General features: G+C 32.9%; 1 protein-coding gene across 1 annotated transcript; it reads right to left on the bottom strand.

Moving 5' to 3' along the window:
- Window positions 1-13,417: 13,417 nt before the first annotated feature.
- LOC112797150 (cationic peroxidase 1-like) lies at window positions 13,418-16,430 on the bottom strand. Its single transcript, XM_025839955.2, has 4 exons — window positions 15,969-16,430; window positions 15,159-15,350; window positions 14,707-14,872; window positions 13,418-14,176 (listed from the first exon to the last, which is right to left on the bottom strand). The coding sequence occupies exons 1-4, from the start codon at window positions 16,176-16,178 to the stop codon at window positions 13,791-13,793; spliced, it is 954 nt and encodes a 317-aa protein (XP_025695740.1). The 5' UTR covers window positions 16,179-16,430; the 3' UTR covers window positions 13,418-13,790.
- Window positions 16,431-16,711: the final 281 nt, after the last annotated feature.

Genomic DNA, 16,711 nt, shown 5'->3' with positions numbered 1-16,711 from the left:
AAAGTATGGTTTCTTTGTTTCCATTATGTTCATGTAATTGATTATGTCTTGGTAACTTATTTGTGATATGGTGTGAGTATTCTAATTCTCTTTTGATAAATGTATAATTGGATATTGATATTTTTATAGGAATGAAAGTTTACGTGACTGATGAAAAGGAGTTTATTGGAGTTGATTGGACACTCCAGAGGCAACTTTATCATTTTTAGAAATGAGTTCACCAATTCAATTATTTTGCTTTTGCTTTTTCTCCCTTATTCATCAATTGAATTATTTTCTATTAGTTTTTTTTCTACCTACATCCAACATATTTTCATAAACTTTTATGATATTCTATTTGAGAATTTTAATTTTAATTTTATATCCATTTTTTTTACTTGCAGGAATGAGACACATGAGGTCATCAAATATCTTGAATATTGTGTTCATAGATTACATAACAAAGATCCCAGAGTTCATAACTTGCTGCTTTCTTTATATACAAAGCAGGTTGAGTGATTTGCTTCATGTATATATATCCCTGATGTGGTGGTTAAAAAGGTGTTTCACATTCTTTGTATTATTTGACATTATAATTGCCTGTCCTTTCAGTCACTTCTCATGCATGTAACCAAAAGCTACTCTTTGATAAATTTGATTAACTCTTAAAATTAAAAAAAATTGATTAACATACTTATATTTGTATTCAATTTGTCTATTCAGGAAGATGATAGTGCACTTTTACGTTTCCTAGAATGCAAGTTTGGGAAGGGACAAATAAATGGTCCTAAATTCTTCTATAATTCTAAGTATGCCTGCACCTTTGCCCTGATGCCTTCTAAATATATTATTCAGGAGGCTATCTGCTCATTATTTGATATTTTAAATGAAAATTTAGCATTAGTCATTTATATTCTTTAGTTCTTTGACTTTATTTAATAATGTTTTAAATACTAATTGAAATAAAAAATATTAGATAACTTTATTTATTAGTGGTACAGGTAAATTGTTCTCAATAACTCACTATCATTTTTGCTAAAGCAAGTTGTGCTCGTGTAAATTTTAAGTTGTATAGGTATGGTGTTGAGTGTATATGTTATGGTCTTCAATAGAATTAAGCATTTATCATTGAATAGAGATGGGTTCTAAACATCATTTTCCACTTAATTTGCAGATATTTAGAGCCAAATTGTCTGAAGGTGTTTTTGTTGGCTCATTTTTCTCCATGTCATCAACAGTAGTGATATATTTTTTCTGTTTCTCCAAATCAAAAAATATTGTATATATCCCCTATTTTTTATCAAAAAAAAATCTGGTGCTTCGTGAATTCTGACATGACGCCTTTACTTTCACTTTTAACCAGGTCTTAAAGTTGTTGGTGGATCGAAATACTAATAATGCTCTTCATTTTCAAGTTACAATTGGGACTCTTATTTTTCAGGTATCTTTTAGATTGACTGTTAAATGGTAACTTGTTAGATTTTTAAAAGTAACTTGTTAGATTTTCATAAAGTAATGTATAAGATTTGACTTGTCCGTTTCTTGGTCCTTGTTCAACACTTGTATATCCAAGATTGCACTGTGGGTTTATTATTTGCCCAGCTTCTAGTTTTGGGTGGCAGCATGATGCTAATGCCGTCCTTGTATCTCACTGCTACTTCTGTCTTGCCTTGGTCATTTGTTCCTCGCTTTCTTAAACTGATGATGCAGCTCTCATCTCAGGTAAGGGTAATTCATAATTGTTTCACAGTTTTACTTCCACTTTCTTGCCTCTGTTAGCACTTTTCATGAGCTTCCTTTTCTTTCCAGACAAATGAACTTTATCAGCTAGCTGATGTTGCTTTCTGCATGGGTAAGAAAATCATATGTTAAGTTTTTCTTTATTTTTGTGTCATTCCATGTTGCTTTTCCAAAACCATTGAAATCCTAATGGCCTTGTCTAACATTTGTTTATATACAGTTTTTTATAGTAAACAATTAGTTATGATTCTATGCATTTTGTTAACTTTATTTAATATCTTTTCAGTACAGTGATAATTTCATCCTTGGTCTTGAGTTAGGTTCATTTATGGCTGGTGTTATGGTTTAATTTCTACAACAGATTTTGCTCAACATACTTTGGATCAGGTATCATTCTTGTGTTTATTTATTTTTTTGAATTGTAAAGTTCATTGCAGTTGTCTGATTATGCTTTCGTATTATATATAGGTGGAACCAATTCGAAACCTATTTGTAGCTCTTTTTCTCTAGAGTATTAGAATGCTTATAAATGTGAAATTTCTTTGGAGCCATGTTGATATCTTGCTGGCCATTATATTCACTTCCACTAAAACACAGTGGAAGAAGATTTGATGTACATAAGAATATGAATTTTGTATTCTTTGAGAAAGGTGTATATAGGTAATCACAAGCCAGTCTTGTTTGTTGCTTACACCGATCTTCTTACATCATACCTTGGTTAGCCTATATTTGCTACCATGAATTGCTACAGTTGAAATGATTCAACAAAGTATTTAGAAAAGAATTCACCCTGTAACTTTTTTCTATTTGAAGGTTGTTCTGTAACATGTAAGGACCCAAATGAAGATCTTGGTTAATAGTTATTGACCATTACTTCAAACTATTGGTGCTGTAGCTCAGCTAGGGTTTTGGTAATTAGGGTCTTGTACAATAATCCAACTATGCATGCACTCTTTATTATAGACATTATTTTTATACTAATATTTTATTTTAGTTTGATAATACGATGAACTTGTTTATTTTTTGAGATAAAAATTTGTATTCATTAAATTTATATTTATTTTGTATGAAAATAGGTTTATTTTGCAACGAAAAAAATCTAAAAAAAATTCTATTTAACTTTATTGACAGATTTACAGACGGATTTTTCATTTGTATTTAGAGTTTGAAAATGCTTTCCCAAGGATCCAATTATTGACGAAAAATATGACGCTAGTTACTGACAGAAAACCTGTTAGAAAATCGAATGGTTTAAGTGAAATGGAAGTGACGATTACTGAGGAAAAATTTGTTGGTAACGGAAAAAGTATGTTGGTAAATTACCGATAGAAAATCTGTCAGAAAAACTGACGGCTTTTTAGTGAAAGGGGGAACCATTATCGAGGGAAATTCTATCGGTAATGGGAAAAAAACTGTCGGTTGTAACACCCTACCATACAGAGAATTATACTTAAGTCATAATTCAGAGATGGCAGGGCATTACAACCTCAAATAAAAATTTAGTACGTATAGTAGTATGAATAAGGTTTATAACTAGGAGCCTTTGTAGAAAAAGGGATAAACAAAAATTGTAACTCGAAAGCGCAACACTCCGATCGATAACGTAACGAACAAAGGATAAGCCAACACGAGAATATATATATATATATATATATATATACAAAGGAGTGTCAAAAACAGGAATATCAAGACTCAAAATCCGGTTGCGAAGATAACCGGTCCGAGCATAGCGATATATACATATAAATAGAATAAGATACCCCAAGGAAACCCAAAGGGACACAAATACATAAAACCTATTCTCCAAAATCTCCCATAAGAGGAGTCATCACAGTTTGTATTATTTAATGGAGATAAAAGTATCTAAGCAAAACATATAAACCAAAACATAGTCCCAAGAACAAAGGATCTTCGCAAATCTAGAAGTCTCCAGCATGCCTCAGCGGGAAACCTCATATCCTGCATCTGAAAACCACAAAATTCGCATGGGTGAGAACCAGAGGTCCCCAGCATGGTAACAGCTTCCACATATATAATACATAATAATAGAGGAAAGCCAAAGGCAATCCTAAAACTTCCTCCAGATAATTCAAAGTTTATAAACAAGCTAAACCATAAAAGGGCATCTGACTAAAGATTCTTCAGTCTAAATAGTACTTCTCTTTCCAATTCCTTCAGACCCCCCAACCACCAGTAGGAGTATAATGTAGCAAACACAGTTATATCAAACAGGAATTATACAAATAGGAACAAATAAGGCATTTAGACAATTAGCAAGTAATATGCAGTCAAATAGGCAATCTCAAACAATTCATATAGTATGCATATGATGAATGCATGTCCCTAGTGGCTGATGATATCATCTGTCGGTTATAGAGCCAACCCGACAAGTCCTGGTAGCTAACCATTGGACTGTCCCTCTATCGCGCATCCCCAACTCGAGTTATACTCATCATAAACTTGATCATAATCATGATCTATATCCATCACCTTCACTGGTGAATATTTACGGGGGCGAGCTCATCCGGGTCTTTCACAGTGTCCGGCCACACTTACGACATAGGGTTAAAAGAGCTTCGAGTCTCAACCTGGAGCACGTGGTGGCAAGCCACTGCTTTCTTCCAGGGAAACTCTCATCTCCAACAGTGGAAGTGCAACATTCACAATTTATTCAACAGCATATATGCATTTATACTTAGCCATAATCATGGCTCCGCCGTAACACGGCAATAATCTAACCATCCGGCTCACGGTTAAATCCATAACCAGCCATTCGGCTCACGGTTAAATCCATAACCAGCCATTTCATTAACAATTACGGCCCTTCGGCCCATGGCATAACAAGCACTTCCACCACCATCCTCCGCATCTCACATAATCATCTTTGATCCTCATTGATCATTCATTTTTCCCTTGCTTCACTCGCAAGTTACCACATTCACTAGCCCTTTTTCTCATAGCTAGACATATCATAATGATTTAAGACATAAGTGGTGAGATCGGAGGCTTAGAAGTATGAGATTTGGCTTTTAAAACTCAAAAATCAACTTTGGAATGAAAACAGGGCCCCACGTACGCGCACGCGTGGATGGCCACAAAACTCATCGACGCGTATGCGTCATGCACGCTAACGCGTAGATTGAAAAATAGCCAAGCGACGCGCACGCGTCAGCCATCTGTATGCGTGGGTGCTCTCGTGCCCTAGGCACAAAACTGGCACAGTTCAGGCACAACCCTCTGTAAAATGGCTGGGCATTGGGTACAGCACATCGGCGCGCCCGCGTACACCACGCGCATGCGTGGATGGCACTTTTCTACAGCCAAGTGCGCCTACGCGCGGGGGTCTTTCTGCTAAAAATTTTCTAAGTTAAAATCTGCAGAATTCACAGATTCAACCCCCAATCTTCCAACTGACATAACTTTCTCATTTTAAATCATTATTCACCCGTTCTTCGAATGGCATGGACATCCCGGATCCAATTTCATTTCTAAATAGATTTGACACAAAATGAAGATCCGTAGTCCAAGTTATGTCCCATCAAAGTATGCCCAAAACCACATTTTTCATACAAAACCACAAAGTGCCATTTTCAAAACAAGCCATTTTTAACTCTTTTCAAAATCAATCAAAACATGCCAATTTCATCCCTTTTCTTTGAAATCAGTCAAAACATACCAAAGTCAACATCAAGCCTCCTCAACTCACACATTGACACTTTACCACAATTCACAAAAATCACTATCCCATCATTTTAACCCACTTCACCCAAGTGGTTCAAACTCAAACACATTGACATATCATATACTCTTCCTCATGCCAATTTTTAACAACACCAATTCCAATTAACCATCATTGTACATAATCAATATCATACTCACCATCAACATGGTTTCACCCACAATTCAACCATAATCAATCATCAAGCATATATCACAACATGCATATTTCTTATACATCATACCATCAAGGCATCAATAATCATCATCACATATATGACCACATCATATATATCAACTATTCAACAACATCAACAATTCAATGCCTATCTTAGGGCTTCTAGCCTAAGTATTTCCTACCACATTACATATTAGATATGGGAAACCGAGACCATACCTTAGCCGATTTCTCAAGCTCAACCGGAGCACTTCCAAACCACTTTTCCTCAAGCTCTTAAGGCCTCAACACCTCTAAGAACAGATTTTTCACCACCAAATTTCATTTTCAAGCTTTTCAAAATCACCAATCAAGCTCCAATATTCACACATACACAACCTAAGCCACAATCATCATACCCACACACAACATCTCAATACCCAACCATCATAGAACAACAAATTATACTAGGGTTGAGAATCTTACCACACCCAAGGTCCAAGGAGACAAGATTAACATTCTCCTTTAAGAGAGTTGGGTCCTATAACATCAAAGAGCCCAAAATCTCAACATTTTTGCTCATGAAACTCGAAATCAAAGCTGGAAATTTGAAGAGCAAAACGTGGCTTACCTCAAGATTGATTGTATGGATTTTTTAGAGCTCTCCGCAGTGAATGCGTGGCCGTAAACGGTGCGACAATCGGAGCTCTAGATCAAAAGTTATGGTAGTTTGAAGATCAACCAAGGGAGAGAACTTGAGAGAGTGTTCTTCCCTTCCTCTCCACCATTTCAGCATGTGTGTGTGTTTAATGAGGAGAGAGAGTGCTGAAAACTAGGGTTTTGGTTTAGTTATGTTGGGCCAAGGGCCCACTTTGAGTCCAGTTTGGCCCGTTCGGTCCAATCTTGGTCCGAATTCTATAAAATTGGTATCGAAATTCTCGTCTCAATCTCCTCTATCACATTTAGCCATAAAAATCACATTTTGGACTTTCTAAAATAAATTTTCATTTATGGGTTAATTAGCCGTTAATTAACCGGGTTTTACATCGGTAAATTACTGATGTGGAATTCAAAAATCACAAACTAACCGGCAAGTGCACCTGGTCGTACCAAGTAATACCTCAGGTGAACGAGGATCGATCCCACAAGGATTGATGGATCAAGCAAAAATCGTTGAGTAATTAACTTAGTCAGACAAGCAAAAAATGGTATTTTGAGAGTTTTATTGCATTAATCAGTAAAATCAGAGAATTAGAAAGCAAATAGTAAATTGATATGAAGAATATGAGGGAAAACAGTTAAGGTTTCAGAGTTGTTTATCTTTCGGATTTCTATTTCTTACCAACTATTTTAATCATGCAAGATTCAATTCATGACAAACTATATTTGACTAAACCATAATTCTTTAGTGATTTAGTCTCCTCTAACCTAATTAACCGCTAATTCCTTGGTCACTTAATTTCAATTAGATGTTTAAGTCCATTTCTAGTTTATGTACCACAAAAATCCTAATTACCCAAATATAAAAGGATTATATGTCACGTATCCCGTTAAGTCCAGATAATTAGTGATTCAGGAGAAATTATTTTCAAGCTGTTGTTTAAGTAAATTACTTTTCCAAGATTTAGCAAGAACACAATTAGAATGAGGGTTAATCCATAGAATAAACAGAGATCCTAATCTTAATAGAGGAGGTTTAGTTGCTCATGGAGAAAGTAAACCCTAGCAAAGAAAAAGTGTGTAAATCTGAAAAGTACGAAAGATGAGAAGAGAGAAGAGAGCTCGAAGGGCTGAATCTTTTCCCTTTTATATCAAATCCTAATTAATGTAAAATATATTTCTAAAACTAAATAATATCTTTTTCTATTGTAAATAAAATAAAGTTTAATCAAAATAAGTAAAGGATCTTCGTTGCTGGCTTCAATTGAGTGTGGGGACCACCAAGTTCTCTAAGGTTGGTGCCAAACTTGGGTTGGTGCCACTTCAACCGCATGCAATACTCAATGGCTCTCCGAATCCAAGTTTGGCACCATCAAGGCAGCATGAATTGGATGCTTTTTCTTGATCTTGGCACCAAACTTGGAAAATTCCAAGTTTGGCACCACCAAGACAGCACATAGTGGGAGTTTTTCTTGATCTTGGCGCCAAACTTGGAGAATCGCAAGTTTGACCAAGTTTGGCGCCACCTTGATGGTATTTGGCGCCATGATTTCAGAAGAAAAATATAAACTATTATATATCATTGGAAAGCTCTATAAGTTGGCCTTCCAATGCTGCTAAAGTCTCATCAATCAGACCTTTGTAGCACAAGTTATGCTCATTAGAGTGTGAGGAGTTCAGGGTTGACAGCATCATCCACTTTCTTCTTTTTCTTCTACATGAATTCTGTCAAACTTGCCTAAATGCTACCTGAAATAAATCAAATTTCACACAACTCAAAGTAGTATTTATAGTGGCTTGAGAAAATACTTAAATCTTGATTAAACTTAATAAATTAGAATACGAATTCCCTAGGAAAAATAGGAAAGATGCTCACGCATCAATTATCAATTGAAAAATTCTGTCCGTAAGTAATTTCCGATGAGACTTTTATAGAGGAATAAAATCCATTGATAATTTTATCAGTAACCAAAAATTTGTCTGTAGTGAAGACCAAATTTGTCTGTAAATCCATCTAATATAAGCAATTTTCTAGTTGTGCTAGTGGCCATAAGATAAACTTGAATGCTTTGAATTGTTGAGTTTGCTGGGTTAAATGTGAATATGTATATAATGTATGATTAGTTTGATGATGTAAATTGAAGAGGATATGTGTTAAGATGAGGGTGAAGTTGTTAAATATATATATATATATATATATATATATATATATATTTGTGTTGTATGATTGAGTATGATGACGATTGTTGGTGATATAAAATGTGATGTATAAAGATTCTGATGATGAGTATTGATGAGGTTTGGGCCCAAGATCGTGACCGGTAAGTCTGGGTAATTAAGTACAATGAATTAAGATTAGTGTGAATTATATTTGGATTGGACGAATTTATATGTTGGCATGTTGAGACATGAATGTGATGTATGTGAATATGAATTTGTATTTTGTTCATCAATCAATTCTTTAGAATATACAATTTCAATTTAGTGAAGGATAGTTCTTATTATTGAAGTAGTCTTAATTATTGAGTGCAGTTAGGAATCTATTGAGATTAGTTAGTTAACTATATAATCCTCTTTGCACACATTCTCTTCTCTAGCTTTCCATTCAGTCAATTTATGTTCTTATCTCAAAATCACTTCATAGTATTAAGAGTTTAACATTGTTCTATGGTTGCCATACCCAAACAAAAATACATTGGCCCTTCCTTCCACATTCACACCAAAATCTTTTTAGAATCCCATTTTTCATAAACTTGGTGAAAGCAAACGTATGACTTGGTAACACCAAGCTTTAGCCAACACTTAACTAACACTCTATCTTCATACTATTAGAATTAGAATTTAATACTTAAAATTTAGAGTATTGTTGACTAAATATTGGTAAAAAATAATAAATTTTGTTAATTATCTAATATTATTCTTAAGGGATACTTATCATCTTAGGATAATTTTGAAAAAATAAAGTAAGAAAAATACTATTATATTTGTATTTTGTCCCTCCTAGAAGTTGACTTGGAGAATCAGGGTTTATATTCCGTATTTTAGTAAACATTTTTGGGTTGCATATATGGATATAAATATACTCTAGCCGGCCTTTGCTTCACAGGTCGCGTTTATAGCTTGATTATGTATCTATCTTTTGAAACTCTGTATATATACTTGCCTCTTTGGTTTTCTGTATAAGCCTTCTATCTAATCGCTTTTTTGAGTATGACGTGTGTTTGGTCTTGTTTTGTTCATCCTTTCTTCCAATACTCCTAGTTAAACTATTCTTCATATATATATATTTTTGTTTTAGAGGTCGTAGCGCCTCACCACCTTTTATTTACGTCCTAGGCGTAAATCTCCATGTGATAGGGTGTTACACATATCACAATCAGATTTAATCTCATTTTCAATATCATTTCAATTTATTTAAAATTATAATTAAAATCAATCCTCATCATCTTCAATATCTCAATCGTTCAACATTATCCATGCATCTTTAGTTCAGTTATTAATTTCAACAACTATTTCTCAATATCAAACTAACTTCTTCAATGAGTTTGCCCTTCTTCTGCAATCTAATGCTAGTGATCGAACCTTAAATAGAAGTTACGGTGGTTTACAAGCTTATTGGGACGGCCAAACAGTTAAAACAGAGTTTTAGTGTAAAAACAGGGCATCATGCATACGTATCATACTATGCATATGCACACACCAGAATGAGTTTCCTAGCGTGTGTGTACGCATCATAGTGTGCGTACGTACAATTTGTAAAGATTCCAGAGTGTGCATGCGCACACCTCTCGTGCGTACGTACGATTCTCAACACACGCTATGGTCTATGCGTGGGCACACGTACTAGAATTTTTGGTTTTCAGCAATTTCTGCAAAATCCTATTTTTAAACCTAAACTTTAAATGCACATAACTTTTTTGTTAAAAATTATTTTTCATTCATTTTTTGAACGTTATAAATTTCTCGGATCCAACTTTTATTCAAAATAAGTTTCACAATATTTGGGGGTCTGGAAGCCAAATTATGACCTACCAAAGTTGGTCCAAAACTTAGTTTTTACCAAAGATTTAAAACCACAAATTTTCCAAAATTTCAAATCCAAAACCAATTAAACCATAACCAAATCAACACAATCCATTCATACACACTATCACATACTCATTATCCAATTCTCAATCATTCTAACACATAAATTCATTAATTTCTTCAAACCATTTTCACACCCAATTTCACGAACTACATCAATCACTATCAACAACATAATTATACACATTTAATCCACTATAACCACAATTCAGATCATTATAGCATATCTTATGGCAACTAGCCTACATTTTCAAGTAGCATTATATATTAACTATAGAAAACTAAAACCATACCTTGGCTGATTTTCTCCTAAGCCACAAAACACCACAAAATCTCTTGTAACACAAACTTCCAAGTTCCAATGTCACCAATTTAGGTAGTCCAGCCACCAAAGTTACTCCCAAGCACACCTCTTTATCAATTTCACATCAACTTCATAATATATATATATATATATATATATATATATATATATATATATATATATAGTCAACCTAATTTCCTAATTTCATACACATACACAATTTTAATACCTTAATCTCATATAACTGGAAATTCAAAGGGGATAATGGTTTGTTACCTTTACCTAGGGACAATTGGACGAAACCCAGCAATTATCCGCTATTAGAGTACTCCAAATCATCAAAATCACATAACTCCTCAATATCCAATACCTAAAATAAAAAAAATGTAAGAGGGGAAGAACTGGATAAGAAATTCAAATTCCTTACCACTTTGTTCGAATATATTTGAAGAGAATTTCGAGATGAATGTGTGACCGTAGACGGCTTGTCAATCGAAATTACAAATTGAGAGTTATGATCCAATGAACTTTTGGTGTGATATAGGTTTAGGGTTCTTACCTCTCCCTCATCAAATTCAAAGTGTTTCAGTTAATGAGGGAAAAGAAAAGGCTGATTCTTCATTTATATGTTGGGCCTTAGGTCCAAACAGGCCCGATTCAACTAGTTTGGTCCGTTGGTCTAACTTTAGGTCAAAATCTTTAAAATTAGTATTTTTAATATTTTTACTTTCCTAGATTATAAAATTTATTTTCTAATCCCCTTGACTCATAATTAATTTATTAATTAATTATTTATTAATTTATCGAGTTTTACATCCTACCCTCTAATTAAGAATTTTGCCCTCAAAATTTTTATCGCCATAAGAAAAGTAAGCGTGAGCAGCCCATCTTTACTTCCACTTTCCACTCCTTAATCATTCATCAATGTTCTAATTAATTTCATATCCAAAACTCCTCTACCTATGATAATAGCCCTAAGGTCACCAAAGTCACCACACTTTTGCTGCGCTACTCTGATTATAAGCCACTAAGAACTTAATCATTCTTCGATATCAACTAAGAATCTCTTTGTTTTCGGCGAGTCCTAACAATAACACTTTATGCAGCACAAACAAGCTCGGTCTTAAGTTTGACACCTACAGTCCTAATCCGTCATTACCGTCGTAGCTATGACTAAATATGATGTCTCAAAGTCATACCATGAAATTAGAATTCAGTTACCAATTTCACATTTACCTCCACCTTGTTGCGATCGACCGGCATCCTGAGTCTCCCTACGTGGATAGTTATAGGACATATGCCTTAAAAAATCGCACTTGTAACACACGCCCGAACCAAAACGTTAAGGACATATTGTTGTTTTCAAAGGCAGAACGTGATACATCATGTTGAGCTTGCTGGAGACTCTTGGAATGCGAAGATCTACCTCTGGGATTTTATACTTTGTGTTTTGTATATGTACTTGTATTTTAGGCTTTCCACTTGTATATATTTGTATTTTGTCCCTCCTAAAGGTTGACTTGGAGAAACAAGATTTATATTCTGTATTTTAGTAAACACTTTTGGGGTTGCATATATGTATATAAATATACTCTAGCAGGTCTTTGCTTTGCAGGTCGAGTTTAGAACTTGATTATGTATCTATCTTTTGAAACTCTGTTTATATACTTGTCTCTTTAGTTTTCTGTATAAGCCTTATATCTAATCACTTTTTCGAGTGTGACGTGTGTTCAGTCTTGTTTTGTTCATCTTTTCTTCCAAAACTCCTAGTTTAACTATTCTTCATATATATCTATTTACGTATTTTTATTTTAGGGGTCATAGCGCTTTACCACCTTTGATTTACGTCCTAGGCGTAAAGCTTTATATGGTAGGGTGTTACACATATCACAATCAGATTCAATCTCATTTTCAATATCATTTCAATTTATTCAAAAATCATAATTGAAACCAATCCTCATCATCTTTAATATCTCAATCGTTCAACATTATGCATGCATCTTTAATTCAGTTATTCATTTTAACAACTAACTTCTTCAATGGGATTGCCTTCTTCTGCAACCTAACAACTGCGATCGAACCTTAAATAGGGGTTACGAAGGCTTACAAGCTAAGCTTATCAGAAAAGCCAAATAGTTAAAAAAGAATTTTAGTGCAAAAACAGGGCATCATGCGTACGCATTATACTGTACATACGCATGCACCAGAATGACTTTCTCAGCGTGTGCGTACGCACAACTTGTAAAGCTTTCAGGGTGTGCGTGCGCACACCCCTCGTGCGTACATACGATTCTCTACACACGCTCTGGTGTGTGCATGCGCACGTACGATAATATATGCGTGAACATACATACTAGAATTTTTTGTTTTCTGCCATTTTTGCAAAATCCTACTTTTAAACCTCAACTTCAAATACGCATAACTTTTTCATTAAAGTCATTTTTCATCCGTTTTTCGAACGTTATTAACTTCTCGGATCCAACTTTTATTCAAAATACAATAATATAACCATTATTCATGTAAGTTATCAACAAAGGAAAGTAATTTGAGTCACTAGTTCTGTATTTTAATTTAATGATATTATTATTATTGTATTTTCTCATTTTTTTCCCTTTAAGTATCTTTTTCATATGAATTAATGCCATATTAAATTAAAACAATAATGCAAATAATTATGACGTATATATGGATATACTATCAAGATATGATGAGTGATATTGATGGATTAATAATGACTTGACGAATAGGTAAAGCACTATACAAGATAAGCATGATTATCTCTCCATCTTTGAGGCCTATATTATATATAGTGAGGGTATATATGTCCTCAAGAACGAACCAAATATATGTATATTATATAGTTTTTAAAATTTCCATAGTAACTAGCCAATATTAGTTACAATTGAGAGGGAACACTGACACTGAATTGTTTCTATACCACAACTGCAACATCCATCCTAATTAAGGAAAAAAAGCTGAAACAAACTTTGTTATTTTTCAATTTATTCAATTCTCAAATCAAATAATAATATTCAAACATTTTCTTAAAAATGTTCATATACCATTATTAGACTTGATCATTAAATAAAACAAAAAAGATAACAAACCAGATTTATTTATTTTTCTATATTATTGATCTTATTGATCCTAATTGATCTTCCTGCAATTAGTTCTAATCTGGCCACTGGTCCCAGTGAGTGGACTAATGTTTCCCATCTTAATCATAGCATTGCCAAAATCTCTGCAGAAACTTAAAGGGTTGCTGGCATAACCGTTGACTTGAGAATCTGTGGATCCTCCATTGAAGAGTTGCTGATCAGAATGGAAGAGACCCTTTTTCACTTGCAAGTTCTTGTAGTAAGCATTGTCAAACTTTGTTGGACTAGTTGTGTCAATTGGGGCCAAGTTGTTATCACCACCAGTGCTAGGACAATTTCCTTGCAATGATTTTGCAAAATTCGGATCTATGTTCGTCTCATTGTAGATCCTTGCTCTGAATGTTGTGCATCTTGCTTGCCCAATTGTATGCCCTCCTGAAATTTTTTCATTTCATTCATAAAAATATCAACTTCAACTTCATCATAAAATTAAATAAGACTAAATGTGTGCATATATATACAATACTACACTAGAGTATATGATTCTATGATTACAGATAACACTTAACAAGTATTGGCAAAATTAAAGTTGCATGTATTTTCTTTTATTTTCATAATACTTTTTACTTTTACTTTCAAGCAGTTAAAAAGCGTTGTTAAATAATAAAAAATTATTATTTTAATTTTAATAATATTTTTTAAAAAATTGCTAAAATAATATAATCATTGATAGTCGCCGTAACCATAAGTATCATATTTTTTAACTTAAATTTTAAGGATACTTAATATAGCTAAAATTAAAGTCATATATTTTTATTATTTGACAATATTTTTTATTTTTGTTATTCTCAAAATAAATTTTTATTTTTAAATAATAAAAAATTATAACCTTAAATTTAGTGACAGTTTTGAGTATAATAAGGAAAATTCCATAAATACCATAGTCTAATTTGATTAATGAGTACCTGATAGAACAACCATGTCACTAGTTGATAAACCTTTCTTGGAGAAAGCAGAGATAAGGCCAGTGAGATCCAAAGTGGGAGCTGGCAAATCTGAGTTAGCTTGGCTTTTGCTTGCTGTGGTTGAGTCTCTTCTCCCCAATTGCACTGTCCAACTTGGTCCCCCAAGCTGATTTTGACAATTTTCACATTATTATTATTATATATTTGCCATTTAGTGATTTATATTATTCTATATCCTTGGCTCAAATTGAGTGCATTTTGGGAAGATTTTTTATTTCATCTTGGTGGGAATTAATGAAATTGACAAAACACCTAATCCCAAAATGACTTCATTAATTATGACATTTGTGTATATATAATAACTTTTTATAACAAAAAATATAAATAATTTTATAACAGAAAAAATATCTTGAATAATATAATTAAATCAATTTTAAGTTATATATACTTACAGCAACAACAGAGTCTCTAGCAGCAACAGCAAGAATATCAGCACAAGAAACAACACCAGGGCACAAGCTCTCTACTTGGGATTTTATGGAATCAATGACTTCAAAACCTCTAATAGAATTAGCATTAGGACCTGCTGTCTTTTCTCCTGTAAAAGTTGCTGTATCATCTAATAGTACTGATGCATCACATCCCTGAAACAAGAAATTATAGGCAAAGAATTTAAATTAATTAATAGTTTCATAATGTACATATATATGGAGTTCATTTAATTATTTGTTACCTAAGAAATATAAGCTTGATTGTCATTAGGCAATTAAAATATCCTTTATTTATTTGCTTTTATATATTTGTAATAATAATAATAATAATAATAATAATAATAATAATAATAATAATAATAATAATAATAATAATAATAATAATAATAAAGAATTCTAATGTTCAACTTCCAGCAAAACCAATTGTCAGCACTTGGAATATTTTATTTATATATTTGTACGTACGTGCATGTATGTCTTTGACGCATGATATATGCATGTGTTAAATAATAATTTAATATAAGGTGAAACTTTAATTTTTTACCTTTTAAGTAGAAAATAAATAATTAACAATGAATTAGATTGTAATTAAATATATACTATCAGCGTAAAAATATTTTACCTCGCTAAAATTTAACCTAATAACTCATTATTATTTCCAAGACCACATAAATATAAATATTTAATTGAATGATAGTATAAAAAAATTAAAAAATAATAAAAAAATGAACAATAAAAAAAGGGCATTAAAGAAAGTGAAAGTAGACTTGCTTGCACAAAGCAATCATGGAAATGAAGGCGAAGAAGGGAAGCTCCCATGCGAGCTTCTTTGCTCACAGCAGAGTTCACTCCTGACCTAATTGTTGAAAGTGCATTCGGACATTTTGCGGCATAAAAATTCGGTGACAATTGAGCTGTCCCTAATTCTATAAGACACATGAATAATATTAAAATATGAACTTTGGTGATTGGAAGTGCCATGGCAAGTGAATAAGAGAGATTATTACTTATTAGTGATTTAGTATTGTGGTTAAGGCCTTGGAATGTGTCACGTATTTATATAAGAAATTCGCCCTTATTACATACACTAGTTTGCATTATCGTCATGTCAATGTATGCAACCGTACAATTAATTATGAAAACTACATTATTTCATTCTATATTTGAAATTTTGATTATAGAGTAAGAGTAGTACTACTAGCTAGGCCTTATTTGCATTAATCATTGAAAGATGTAGTTTCCGAATATCTTTTGACTTGTTAAAGATATTCATATTCATTATTCCACGCTTAATGTTCCACACAGTCTACACACGGTGACCCCCTAAAGCGAAATTATTGAAATATAACACTTTTTTTTAAGGACTTTCATTTTTCAATCAATTATTTCATTTGAAAGAAACTTTTTTGGACATTTTTAACAAAAATACTATGGGTAAATTACAAAAGAAAAGTCACCGAATCAGTAAATATATATTGTTTTTAATATGTATTTTTTATTTGATGGTAATGCAT

The sequence above is a fragment of the Arachis hypogaea genome, chromosome 4, assembly GCF_003086295.3.
Source record: "Arachis hypogaea cultivar Tifrunner chromosome 4, arahy.Tifrunner.gnm2.J5K5, whole genome shotgun sequence".
NCBI classification, from domain to species: domain Eukaryota; kingdom Viridiplantae; phylum Streptophyta; class Magnoliopsida; order Fabales; family Fabaceae; genus Arachis; species Arachis hypogaea.
This window is presented reverse-complemented; position numbering and strand designations above follow the sequence as displayed.